Source organism: Lissotriton helveticus, chromosome 10, assembly GCF_964261635.1.
Source record: "Lissotriton helveticus chromosome 10, aLisHel1.1, whole genome shotgun sequence".
In the NCBI taxonomy this organism is placed as follows: domain Eukaryota; kingdom Metazoa; phylum Chordata; class Amphibia; order Caudata; family Salamandridae; genus Lissotriton; species Lissotriton helveticus.
Genome location: NC_136071.1, coordinates 12109813 through 12124369, shown reverse-complemented (window position 1 = coordinate 12124369; position 14557 = coordinate 12109813). Strand labels below are relative to the sequence as shown.

General features: G+C 53.8%; 1 protein-coding gene across 2 annotated transcripts in view; it reads left to right on the top strand.

Moving 5' to 3' along the window:
* The window catches only part of PHF8 (PHD finger protein 8), a 90740-nt gene that overhangs the window by 29981 nt on the left and 46202 nt on the right, over nucleotides 1–14557 (top strand). For both annotated transcript variants that reach the window (XM_078664563.1, XM_078664562.1), the window contains exon 11: nucleotides 7950–8039. In XM_078664563.1, the coding sequence (XP_078520689.1) occupies nucleotides 7950–8039 (90 nt within the window). The remainder of the gene's footprint in view (nucleotides 1–7949; nucleotides 8040–14557) is intronic.

Genomic DNA, 14557 nt, shown 5'->3' with positions numbered 1-14557 from the left:
GGATGTGGTTTCGACGTCTTACTGTCGGGACCAAGTTAAACTATCTTTTACCGGCCAAAAGGCCTCGATTTTCTTGCGTCGGTATTGTCTGCGCTCGGTCTCGAGTCTTCCGTCTCTTGTAGCCGGAATAAGCGGAGTTTTCTTCGCTTTCTAAACTTTGAGGCCTTCTCATCGCGACACGACAGCAAGCCTTTACGGACATGGAGCGGAGCCCGTTCAAGTACTGCCCGCTCTGTGGGTCTAAGTACCCACACATCGATCTACACCCTGTGTGTAACAAGTGCCTTTCACCGGACCACGACGACGGCAAGTGCAAGGCCTGTGCACAGTTCCGCTCCAAGAAAACTCTCAAGCTTCGGCGCGCGGTGCGCTTGGAAGCTAGGCAAGCGGCCCCGGATCCGGAGAACATCTTCGGCGACCCGGAAGAAGAGGTCCAGGGTCACCTTCTACAAATCTCCCCCTCACGGTCGGAGGTCGAGGCGGATCCGGGAGACGACGACGGAGTCACGGGTCAGGTCCTCGAATACGTCGAAGAGGTAGGAGACGACGATGAAATTTATGGGGCCGCGGCGGACAGCTCTGCGGACGAGCTCTGCCCCGAAAGTTTCGAGGACGACCGGGACACGGGATCGCCTGTCGGCCTTACCCTGGACCCGTTGCCGCAAGCCACAGCCCCGCCTTCGGGCCCGGCTTCGGACTCACTTGCTGGGCACGATGTTTCGAAACCGAAACTGAAACCGTCGGGGTCGTCAACACCTAAAATGGCCGACCCGAAATCGAAACTGAAACCTAAGGACTCGAGTGTTCCTAAAATGGCTGCCGTGCCTGTGAAGAAGTCGGTGCCCGTCACCCCGTCGGCTCCGTCGACCTCCGGTCCGCAGAAGCCGAGGAAGTCGGTCGATTCCGATGCTCCGAAATCGAAGCCGACGCCCGAGGAAAGGGCCCCCAAGAAAGATGGTCGGCTCGGATCAACGGCTCCGGCGCCGTCCAAGCCCGCCAAGGTCGGCTCCAAAGAGGCTACGCCCAAGAAGTCGGCGCCCCGGCCTCAAGATTCGGAGGACCCGAAGAAGGTTTCCGCGCCCAAACCGCACAAGGCCCGCGAGGACGTCGGATCCGAGGGACCGCTCAAAGCATCCTTGTCGGCGACGAAACCCACTGGCAGTGTACCGTCCCCCATTGCGGAGTCACTGCAGAGAATCAGGGAGAAGGCCCTTGCTCCATCGGCTCCGATGTCATCACCGCAGCCGCAAAAGGACGCTCCGGCTAAGCCTTCGGGGAAACTCCTTTTTCTCTTGCCACCTAAGGAGGCGCCGAAAGCGTTTTCGACGAAATCGGCTCCGAAGCAGGTTTCCTCACTGCCAGACCCTCTTCCACGTCGTGTACTCGACTCGGTGGACGATTCAGAGCATTTCATCGATGCTGCCACCGGCAAGCTGACCCTCTATAAACGGAAGATCACTTCGGAGCCGGTGGACCCCTACGTCATCCCGTTGAAGAAGAAGAGGGTGCCCCTTGACGCCTTAGGCCTCACGGAGCCGATTCAGCCTCCTCCTAGACGGAGCCCTACTCCCTCCCCAGAACACTCTGTGGGTGAGGAAGATGATGAGGATGAACAGTACAATTTCCCCATCGATGACCCTGATGTACAACCAGATTCATACGACGACTCTGGTGACCAAAACACCCAGGGTGCGGGCCAAGACCCGCAAACCTTTAACGCACGTGCATCCCCGACTGAGGACTCAGCAGGATTTCATGCACTAATTGAACGGGCGGCGGCCAATCATGATGTGGACATGCATGCCGACCCGGTTGAGGAAGACTTCCTTTTTGACACCTTTGCCATATCTGAGAGGACAGTAAAGACACTTCCTATGCTGAAAGGTGTTCTCAAACATGCTGGAGACATTTTTAAGGAGCCTACGAGGGCTAGAGTGGTCAACCCTCGCATTGAAAAGAAGTACAGGCCTGCTCCTGCGGACCCCGTCTACATCCGGGGACAGTTGCCACTGGACTCTCTTGTGGTTGCCAATGCCAGGAAACGTGCCAACTCCCAGACAACGGGTGAAGCTCCTCCCCCGGACAAGGAGTCCAAAGTGCTTGAGGCAGGAGGCAAAAGAGTGGCTGCACAGGCGGCAAACTTTTGGCGCATCGCAAATACACAGGCGCTCCTGGCGCGTTATGATAGGGCGCACTACGACACCCTAGAACAGGTTATACAACACCTGCCCCCACAGTTCCAAGAAGGCACCAAGATGCTTATTGAGGAAGGAAAGCTAATATCAAACGCAGCCATCAAGTGTGCACTTGACGCTGCGGACACAGCTGCTAGGGCTATCAACACTAGCGTTATGCTGAGAAGACAAGCCTGGCTCCGCATCTCAGGGTTCAAGCAGGATATTCAGACGACAATTCTGAATCAGCCAGTCAATCCTGATAGCCTGTTTGGTCCGGATGTTGACACCACCTTAGAGAAGATAAAGAAGGACACGGAAACTGCTAAATCTATGGGGGCCCTGCAGTCCCAACAGTTTCGTGGCGGCAATTTTCGTCGCTCAGGTGCACGTGGAGTCACCAGAGGACAGATGGGTCAACAATCCCAGTTCTCCAAAGGTGGGGCGCAAGCCTCGTTCACTAAGCAGAACAAGGGAGGTTATAGGAACAACAGCAACAGAGGTCGCGGCAGAGGAAACAACAGCTCCCGCACCTCTACTCCAAGCAAACAGTGACTCTCTGTCACTGCCCCCCGACCACCTAACACCTGTCGGGGGGAGACTGCAGCAGTTCCTGCCCGTCTGGAGAAACATCACCACAGACAGGTGGGTGCGACAATTAGTTCAGTATGGTTATTGCCTAGAGTTGAAATCCACTCCACCCAACATCCCACCAAGGCAAAGGCCTATGTCCGCAGAGCACTTGCACTTATTGCAGCAGGAAGTAGAGGCGATGCTGCAAAAAGGCGCAATCGAGCTCGTGCCGGTGGGGGAGGAAGGCACAGGGGTATATTCCCTGTACTTCCTTATTCCAAAGAAGGACGGTTCTCTCAGGCCCATTCTCGATCTACGTCCCCTCAACCTGTACATACTATCGGAACATTTCCACATGCTTACACTGCAGCAGATTCTTCCATTGCTAAACCAGGGAGACTTCTTAGCAACCTTAGATCTCAAGGATGCTTATTTCCATATTCCACTACACCCGTCACACCGGAAATATCTCAGGTTCACTATTCAAGGCAGGCACTACCAGTTCAAAGTCCTACCCTTCGGAGTCACAACAGCCCCGAGGGTGTTCACCAAGTGTCTAGCGACAGTGGCGGCGCACCTCAGGAGGCAGAATATCCATGTCTACCCCTACCTAGACGACTGGCTCGTACAAGCCAAGTCGGAGCAACAGTGCGCCGCAGACATGTCGACTACAATTCGCCTGCTTCACGATCTGGGTTTCTCCCTGAACTACCCAAAATCGCATCTTCAGCCGGCACATGTCCGGCAGTTCCTGGGTGCTACGATCAACACCCTGACAGCCATGGCTCAGCCAAACCAAGTCAGAATCGACAGCATTCAGTCGCTGATCCAACGATTCAGACCACGACACTCCCTGCCAGCGAGAGTGTTCATGCAGTTGATAGGCATGATGGCCTCCTGCATCTTCATAGTCCCTCACGCACGGTTGCATATGCGCCCGCTCCAGGAGTGCTTAGCGAATCAGTGGACACAGGCTCGTGGGCAATTGACAGACCTAGTGTTGGTTACCAGTCGGGCATACGACTCTCTGCATTGGTGGACTCCATACAACCTTTGCAAGGGCCGACTGTTCCAAGAGCCTGTGCCGCAGATTATCCTGACAACGGACGCGTCTCTCCAGGGATGGGGAGCTCATGTGCTCACTTACACAGTGCAGGGACTATGGACGACGCAGCAACAGAAGATGCACATCAACTATCTGGAACTGATGGCAATCTTCATGGCGCTCAAGTCCTTCATTGTACATCTGAGCAACAAGGTCGTGCTAGTCCGGACGGACAACATGACCGCGATGTACTACATTCAAAAGCAGGGAGGCACCCACTCGCCACAGCTGTCTCATCTGGCTCAGAGCATGTGGAAGTGGGCCATTCAGAGGAACATCTTCCTCATGGCAGAACACCTCCCGGGCAAGGACAATCAGATGGCGGATCTGCTCAGCAGATACAGCCATCAGATGCACGAGTGGGAGATACACCCTTCTGTTCTCCACCCGTTCTTCCAACAGTGGGGTCATCCGGAGATAGACCTGTTCGCAACAAAGGAGAACGCAAAATGCCGACTCTTTGCCGCCAGGTTCCCTCACCCACAGTCGCAGGGGAATGCGATATGGATGAACTGGTCAGGCAAATTTGCATACGCTTTTCCGCCAGCCCCTCTAATACCGCTGGTCGCAAGAAAGCTAAGGCAGCACTCCATGACACTCGTCCTGGTTGCTCCAACGTGGGCGCGCCAGGCTTGGTACACCACGTTCCTCGAACTCTCGGTGGTGCCGCATCAAAGACTGCGCCTCACACCCAGTCTTTTGACGCAGAACCATGGAGACATTCAGCATCCAGATCCACGACAGCTCAACCTGGCGATCTGGCTCCTGAAGTCCTAGAGTTTGGATACCTTAACCTACCTCCCGAATGCATGAGTATCATCAAGGAGGCAAGGAAACCTACTACTAGAGCATGCTATGCTGCTAAGTGGAAGCGTTTTGTCATCTACTGTACGTCCAATGACATCAACCCGCTAGATGCATCTATTCCCAACATCATCTGTTATCTGTTACATCTCTACAAGTGCAATCTGGCGTACACTTCCATTAGGATACATCTCTCAGCCATAGCGGCTTATCTTCAGAACAGGCAGCACCTCTCTGTCTTCAGGGTGCCCGCCATTAAAGCCTTCCTTGAAGGTCTGAAGAGAGTCATTCCCCCAAGAACTCCACCAGCTCCGGTGTGGAACCTCAACGTCGTTCTCACCAGACTGATGGGGCCACCATTTGAGCCACTGCACTCGTGTGAGCTCCAATTCCTTACGTGGAAAGTGGCCTTTCTGATAGCTATTACGTCTCTGAGGCGTGTCAGTGAGCTGCAAGCGCTCACCATACAAGAGCCGTTCATTCAAATTCACCCAAATAGGGTGGTGCTACGCACTAACCCTAAATTCCTTCCTAAGGTGGTGTCACAGTTTCATCTTAATCAAACTATTGACTTGCCAGCATTCTTTCAAAACCCGCAAACGGTGGCGGAAAGAATGCTCCATACCTTAGATGTACGGAGGGCGTTGATGTACTACATAGACAGAACACAACCCTTTAGAAAGACGAAACAACTCTTTGTTGCCTTCGCACCACAACACAAAGGCAACCCAATTTCCAAAGCAGGGATAGCCAGGTGGATTGTTAAGTGCATCCAGATATGTTATCAAAAAGCCAAGCGCACTTTAACAATACCCCCCAGAGCGCACTCCACACGCAAACTGGGGGCATCCATGGCTTTCCTAGGGAACATTCCTTTAGAGGATATTTGCAGAGCAGCCACGTGGGTCACACCACATACCTTCACAAAGCACTACTGTGTTGATGTGCATTCCAAGCAGCAAGCAGCTGTAGGACAGGCTGTTCTAAAGACACTTTTTCAGGTTTCTGCAGCTGGCACGGGCAACCGCCGCTGATGGAGGGACTGCTATGTATTCTATGCTAAGATATGAATTTAGCAGCCCACATGCCTCGAACTGAATATGCTACTTACCAGTATGCATCTGTTCTTGGCATGTAGGGCTGCTAACATTCATATCGCCCGCCCTCCTCCCCGGTGCCTGTCGCAGCTGCAGATATACTATTGTATTTATTCATTAGCATGGACATCCTTTACACTTTCACTCCATCTCCTGCCACAATGGCGAAAAACAATCTGGGGATGGAGCCGATGCCCATGCGCACTGTAGTCCAGGGGAGGAGCCACCTATCTCAGGATACTTCGAAGACTCTTCCAGGACAACAATGTGCAATCATCCGAGCCCAACACTAGGCGGCGATCTAATGCTAAGATATGAATGTTAGCAGCCCTACATGCCAAGAACAGATGCATACTGGTAAGTAGCATATTCATTCCGTTGTCCACTCTGCTGGTGATGAGTGCATGGGTGATGGTCTTCCTGGATTCTGGAGGGTGAGATCCATTTGAAGGTCTTGCGGAGGGTGTTGAAGCATGTGGAGGACACAGCGTTGATCTGGCGGTTCATGGTGAATGACATCTAGTATGATGCTGAGGTTTCGCGCGTGGTCCGTATATGGGCCACCAAGGACGGGGGGGGGGGGGGGCCACCAGGTGTTGTCCCATGCGGAGGGGGTGTATCCGAAGATGAGGACTTATGTTTTCTCTGAGTTGAGCTTCATGCAGCTGCTACTCATCCAGGATGCGATGCCCTTCATCCCTCTTGGAAGCTGTGCCTGCTGATGTCTGATTCCTTGGTGAGGTGTTGTCGGCATATGAGACTATGTTGACTCCTTGTTTTCTATCGATATGTTACAAGGTGAGCCTTGCAGATGTTTAAGAGCGTGGGGCTATGGGAGGATCCTTGTGGTACTCCGCGTCTGATCTCTGTAGATTCTGAGATGAAGGGCGAAAGTCTTATTCTTTGTGTTCTGCCTGAGAGTAAAGATTGAATCCAGTTCCCTGGATGCCGGTGTTGTGGAGTCTGGTGCCTAGTGTGCTGGGGGAGACTGTGTCGAAGGCTGCTGACCGGTCTAGGAGGATGAGGGCTGCAGTGTGGCCTTGGTCGAGGAAGGCGCTTTATGTCATCAGTGGTGGCTTTGAGGGCGGTCTCGGTGCTGTGGTTGCTGCGGAATCCAGACTGAGAGGAGTCGAGGATGTTTTTGGTCTCTATGAGAGCACTAGCTGGGTGTTGACTACTTTTTCAGTGACTTTGGCTGCGAAGGGGAGAAGAGAGATTGGCCTGAAGTTCTTGAGGTCTGTTGGGTCTGTGGAGGGCTTCTTGAGAAGGGGGTTGACTTTGGCACGTTTCCAGTTATCGGGAATGTGGCTGTCTCGAGGGAGCAGTTGATCGTTCGTTGTAGTTCAGGTTCGATGGTGGTGGCGGCCCTATGGAAGATGTGCGGTGGGTAGGGGTCAATGGGTGCTCCGTAGTGGATGGTTTTCATAGTCTGTGCGCTGTCTTCTGTGGTGAGAGTGGTCCAGGTGAGGAGGGTCGGCTGGATGGCGTAGCTGGTTGGGTGTGTTGTGCTAGTGCCGTGGTCTAGGTCTTCGAAGTTGTTGTAGAGCGTCTTGATCTTGTAGTGGAAGAAGGAGCTGAGTTTGTTGCAGAGGTCTTGGGAGGGAGGGACGTCAGTAGTTTTGATGTTCGGTCTGGTGAATTGTTGTATGATGGCGGAGTGTTCTTTGGAGTTGTGGGCGTTTGAGAGGATTCTGCCTTGGACAAATTTTCTCTTGGTGATTTGATGAGTTGGTGGTGTGCCGTGGTTGTGGCCTTGTAGGCTGAGCGTGCTTCTGGGGTTTTTCAGTTTTTCCATGTTTTCTCTAGTCGTCGGCAAGAGCGGTTGGATTCTCAGAGGTCTGTGTTGAACTACCTGGCTTTCGCGTTGTCGCCTGGTGGAGTTCTGAAGGGGACAAGATTGTTGGCACAGTTGGTGGTCCATTGGTGAAGGTTGTTTGCTGCTGTGTTGGCATCCGTCGTGGTGGGGGGAGGAGTAGCTGAGGGCGGGGGCGGAGGTGAGGTGTTCTTGTGTGTTATGTCTACTCCTACACATGCCTCGTTCACAGTCCTGCTGAGTGTTACGTCTGCTCCTGAACGCTTGTGCAGGGGTTTAGATAAATCTTTCCCCTCACAGGGGCTCACAAGCCCCATCATTTCAGATTGTCTTATGTTCCGAGTTGAAAGTGGTGCTAAACGTAATGTCTGTTGCGTTCCCAGGCAATAGTGGACCATGAAGAAGAGATCCCGGAGACGATAACAACCGTGCAGCTCATCAAAGACCTCGCCAAGGAAATCCGCCTGGTGGAAGTAAGTGACCTGCGCATATGGACACAGCCGTGGAATGGATGGGTGAGCAGCAGGGGCTCAGAGTGGGGAGGCCGTGGCACAGCAACTCATGGCCAGACCTTCATGCCACGGTTCAGCGTATCAGCAGGAATGCCCACAGATAATTTGCATGTGGCCGTGCAATCTGTATTTGTTTTATTAACCATCCCCTGCAGATTTTGCATTATACAGGTGTCCATGGAGAAGGAATTGAATACTCTCTCTGATGGTAACTGCACCCTCTGAGGTGCAGATTCTTCCTTCACTGAGCTAGAAAAAACATAAATATACGTCTGGTTATTGTTCATGTGCATTTAAGAATATTTATTTTGCTGTTTTTGCCATAACGTCTCAGATACATGCTAAATGACCAATCTAAACAGAATATGTAAAAAAAAACATATCATCTATCTCAGGGCCAGCTCTCCCCTTTGCACATCGATTTGATCAATAGCAGAATAGTAAAATAAAAAGAAACTGTTTGTATGTTAATGTTATTAAACATTTATTATGCATATTCAGCAATCGTATGCTTGACTGATCATCTTACTAATTCTTAATCTCAAAAGTGGAACATCAAAACATGAAAAAACAGTTTTGTTTCCTTGCAAAAGAGCAGCCAAATGGAAGCTTTGACAAAAGAACAACCCAGTATCTTAAAGGCATTTCTGTCCTGGCGAGAAGCCCTTTGATTCCAGATAGTGAACCTTGTATAGACCAGCAACTGCCATGAATGAGAGTGGGCTCTCGGAAATGACTAAATGTCATATAGTTGTTGTAAATATGTCTGCTTGCTTGGCAACAAGCCCATGTGACCCAGACACCACTGCGCTCCTTGGAGCACTTTTGCACACCCTACATGTTAACTCTGTAGTAAGTAAGTGGGCAGTTTTAAGTGTGTTGCAGAGTAGCTGGGTGTGATGTTGTCTTTGTGTGAAGTTGTACAAGTCATTACTAGGAGTTGTGTGGCACGCTTTATACACTCCTGATCTTTCCACCTGAGAACCCTGTGGAACATTTGATTGTAGTATTGAGTTCCAACTCCTGCTGGCCTAATGGGGGGCTCTCTTCACTGACCCCTGCATCTGTAAGCAGCACGTAACAATGCTAGTTTGATAAATACTCAGTATAGGACTACATATTCGTTTTGTCTCTTAAGTGTTCGTTAATACCTCCATGAGACACTGATAAAGCTGGCATGCTGCCTGCAGCGTGCCACTTTAATACATTATTCTGTTCGAAGAAATATTTTCTGACATTTTTCTTCCTGTTTGAATGTGTCACTATTTACAATATTAAATATTCTCCCTCAGGGAAGCAGGGAGTGCAGGAAGTTTACGCTCTGTGTCCTTTGTAGGAAGCTGGCCTGTTTTATGTAGTGTGCTACCAAGAGGTACACTACATAGAAAGTCCCGACTACCTGTATTGGCTTGTATTGCTTAACTTAATAATCCGAAATGCTCGGTTTTGTGGTGGTGTGGACGAGCAGTTTAAGCTTATCGGAGGGTAGTTTTAAGCATTTGTTTTACACAAAGAAGCAATAAATGAGACACAAACTCTGCGCCTCCTGGCCTGGTCACCCCACGCTCCTGTGCCTGCCTGCTCAGCCCCAGCCACCGAGGGCCGCCGAGCACTCCAGCCTCCCGCCACCCCAGCCACCCGAGGGCCGCCGAGCCCACCAGCCTCCCGCCACCCGAGGCCCGCCGAGGCCGCGCCAGATTTTCCCGCCGCCCTAGCCCGCGGCCCTGCCCCCCCGCCAGCCGATTGGCTCCCCCTCCCGCAGACCCTCCCGACCGGCTCCCTTTTTATGACGCCCCCAGAGCGACCGCGCAGCGGACGCGTGCAGCGGGAGCACCGACTGAGCGCCAAAGGTAAGCCCGTCTGCGCCCGTCCGTGCCTGGACCGCGCCCAGGGCCAAGACCCCTGGCCCCCGCCGGACGTACGACACCGCCACCCTCAACGCACTCAACACCGGCCGAATCCCGGGATGCTACCGAGCCACCCCGAGACGAACCCACGGACCCTTCAGCTGCCACGCCTGCAAGTTCACCTGCATCCGGACATGCCCCGCACCAGCGCCCGCCAAGCCGAACACCAGCAGCAACCACCTCAAGTGCATCCTACTCAACACCCGCTCCGTCCACAGACACGCCATCGAACTCTGGAACCTCCTCGACACCACAGCTCCTGACGTCGCCTTCCTCACGGAAACCTGGATGAACGACTCCTCAGCGCCCGACATCGCCATCGCCATCCCAGAGGGCTACAAGATCACCCGAAGAGACCGCGGCAACCAGACTGGAGGAGGCATCGCCATCATCCACAGAGACACCATCCGCATCGCGACCAACACCGACGACACCCTGACAACCGCCGAACACCTGCACTTCCAGATCCACACGGACCCCAAAACCACCCTCAGAGGCACCCTCATCTACCGACCCCCGGGACCACGCACACAATTCAGCGAAGACATCGCCGACTTCATCAGCCCGCACGCCCTCCCCTCCGCTGACTTCATCCTCCTGGGGGACATCAACTTCCACCTGGAGAACAACAACGACCGCAACACCACCACCCTGCTTGACAACCTCGCCATCCTCGGACTCAAGCAGCTGGTGACCACCCCCACCCACCTCGCCGGACACACACTCGACGCTGTCTTCTCTTCTAGCAAGGACATCGTCTTCAGCCACGCCACCGGACTCCACTGGACGGACCACAGCTGCGTCCACTTCACCTTCAGAAGATCCACGATCCACCACCACCAGCAACAGGTTGCTCGAAGAAACTGGAACAAGATCACAGCAAACCAGCTCGCCACTTCCCTGAGCCAACACCCTCCCGCCAGCTCAGCGAACCCCAGCCAGGCCGCCGACAACCTCACGAAGTGGATCAGCAACTGCGCAGACTACCTCGCCCCACTGAGGACCCCGCCTAGCAGACCCGGCAGCAAGAAGGCCCCATGGTTCACCGACGAACTCAAGAGCTCCAAGAAGAACTGCCGAGCCCTCGAGAAAGCCTGGAGAAGGGAGCCAACACCGGACAACATGACCACCCTCAAGCTCGCCACCCGGAAGCACCATCAACTGATCCACGCCACCAAGAAATCAGCATTCAAGGACCGGCTGGACAACAACGCACACAACTGCAAGGAACTCTTCAACATCGTGAAAGAGCTCTCCAACCCCAACGCCGGAATCAACGACATCACCCCGTCGCAAGACCTCTGCAACTCCCTCGCCTCCTACTTCCACAACAAGATCGCTGACATACACAACAGCTTCAGCCCACAAACAACGCTCCCCACGACCGCACCAACGCCCCCCACCACCACCCTCAGCGCCTGGACCCAGATCAACACAGAAGACACCATCTGCACGATGAACTCTATCCACTCCGGATCTCCGACAGACCCCTGCCCTCACCACGTCTTCAACAAGGCCGACGCTGTCATCGCACCCCACCTGCGGGACATCATCAACACCTCCTTCGACACCGCCACCTTCCCTGAGAGCTGGAAGCACGCCGAAATCAGCGCTCTACTAAAGAAACCAACAGCGGACCCCACCGAACTCAAGAATTACCGCCCCATCTCGCGCCTCCCGTTTCCAGCCAAAGTCATCGAGAAGACCGTCAACAAGCAGCTGGCCGCCTTCCTCTAGACAAATGGATCCCTCGACCCCTCACAGTCTGGCTTCCGAGCCAACCACAGCACCGAGACCGCCCTCATCGCTGCCACCGATGACATCCGAGCCCTGCTGGACAACGGTGAAACAGCAGCCCTCATCCTCCTAGAACTCTCCGCGGCGTTCGACACTGTTTGCCACCGCACCCTAGTGCAGCGCCTCAGCAACATCGGAATCCAGGAAAAGGCTCTGGAGTGGCTCATCTCCTTCCTCGCTGGAAGGACACAGAGAGTACGCCTGCCACCGTTCAGATCTGCAGCCACGGAAGTCATCTGCGGCGTTCCTCAGGGCTCCTCGCTCAGCCCCACCCTCTTCAACGTCTACATGAGCCCCCTTGCGGTCATCGCACGCCAACACAACCTCAACATCATCTCCTACGCCGACGACACCCAGCTGATCCTCTCCCTGACCAACGACCCCGCCGCCGCCAGAACCAACCTCCACGAAGGGATGAAAGACGTAGCCGAGTGGATGACGACCAGCCGCCTGAAACTGAACTCAGACAAGACGGAAGTCCTCATCCTAGGCTCCTCGCCCTTCGCCTGGGACGACTCCTCCGCCTGGGACGACTCCTGGTGGCCCCCCGCCCTGGGCACCGCACCCAAACCGACAGACCACGCACGCAACCTGGGCTTCATCCTGGACTCCTCCCTCTCCATGACCAGACAAGTCAACTCCGTCTCCGCGTCCTGTTTCAACATCCTGCGCATGCTACGGAAGATCTTCCGGTGGATCCCCACCGAGACCAGGAAGACGGTCACCCAGGCCCTCGTCACCAGCCGACTGGACTACGGCAACGCCCTCTACGCCGGAACCACCGCCAAGCTCCAGAAGAGACTCCAGCGGATCCAGAACGCCTCAGCCAGACTCATCCTCGACATCCCCCGACGCAGCCACATCTCCGGACATCTGAGAGACCTGCACTGGCTCCCCGTCAACAAGAGAATCACCTTCCGTCTCCTCACCCACGCACACCAAGCCCTACATGACCATGGCCCGAGCTACCTCAACAACCGCCTCAACTTCTACGCTCCCAAACGCCACCTCCGATCGACCAACCACGCCCTCGCCGCCGTCCCCCGCATCCGAAGAGCGACAACAGGAGGAAGGTCCTTCTCCTACCTGGCCGCCAAGACCTGGAACACCCTCCCGACCGACCTTCGCCTGACCCAAGACCACCTCTCCTTCAGGAAGAAGCTCAAGACCTGGCTGTTCGAGCAGTAGCGGCACCCCCCCCCCCCCCAAGCGCCTTGAGACCCTCCGGGTGAGTAGTGCGCTCTATAAATGCCTTGATTGATTGATTGAAACTCTAGAAGAAACTTGAGACCAATTTAGAAAAATATCAGGTTTTTATATTATTTTAGACACCATGATCTTCGGAATTAGTAAGTACTTTTTGAGTTATCAATTTTTACAGCCAAGCAAAAATGTCACACTAATGCGCTTTTGTGCATTAATGCTGTCCTATGGCGAAATAAACATATACTGCGTACAATTATTTGCAATCGTATTTCGGGGGTTCCCTTTTGGGAACTAGGAGGTAAAGGTCACAAGATTCACTAGCGTTTCGGATTTACCTGCCTTGGAGTGTCCGAGTGCAGAGGTGCTGAATGGATTGGTAGCCGTGCACTAACCGTTGAGAAAGGAGTGGCCACCGAAAAAACAGGCTGCAGAGGGGGACTTTGGTACAACTCCAGAAGCTTCCAACCGGGCGCTCAGTTTGTGAGGGTCTTTGGAGCAGGGGGTCACAGTCTGTATTCGTGGACCCTTGCAGGGGAGTTCGGGAGCAGGGGGCTGTGGTCGGCTGTTCCTGTGTGTCGAAGGTGCTCACCGCTCTTGGTCAGACCTTCATAGGGGGACAAAACAGGACAGCAGGGCCATGCTCGGTAAAGGCCTCCCTGGTGCAGGAGTCCCACGTCTGCAGGTCAGTTTAAACGGTGTTGGTGTCCGGGCTAGAATCTAAACATGCCTGGATTGCTGCAATAGGTCTGCTACCCCGAGTAGTGGTGCAGGGTGGCTCCTGTGGTCCTGGCATCTACAAACTTGGTGGGGAAACTGATCTGACCCTCTGGAGCTCACTGACCTCCTTCCGGTTGACTGCTGCGTCGGTGGACCCAGTGGTCAGCATATCGGTTAACCGGACGTTGCGATCGGTGCCTGCAGGTTGCAGGGAAGTGGTTCCTCCACTTCAGGGGGGATGCTGACTGTTTAGCAAAGTGCTGGCAGCACTTTTGATGCCTTAGAGGATGCACAGCTGCAGGACGAGTCTAGTATTTGCAATTGTATGGACAAAACCAGTCTGGCAGAGTTTGGCACCAAGTCCACAAATAGTCTTCAGTTGTTGTGTTCTGCGGCTCTTCTTTGGCCTTCCTTTTGGGTCAGGTGAATCAGAGTTCCTGGTGTCAAGGGGCCACCTAAATGCTGGATTTAGGGGTGTTCAGGGAAGTGAAGGGTAGTAGCCAATGGGGTACTTACCCAAGATGTGCATTGTTTCTGTTTCTGGTCCCAGAGAGCAGAGGCTATCGACCTAGGTGTCCAGAAATATGTCCGGTGGTGGTAGGCAGCCTAAAGCCAGTCTGCGGCCACACCAGGGTTGGTAGGTTTTAAGGGGGCACCTGTGAGGCGCCCTCTGAGTACAGGTTCCAATAAATTCCACACTGGTATCCGTGTGGGTTTATTGACGGGGGTAGTTTGGTACCAGACATTCCTGGGTTCAGAGAAGCCATCATGGTTTCCAGCCTATGTACTCTCTATGGCTTCACTGGCCCTTAGAATATCTAAGAATGGGCGTAAATATTGGAAGGCTCACGC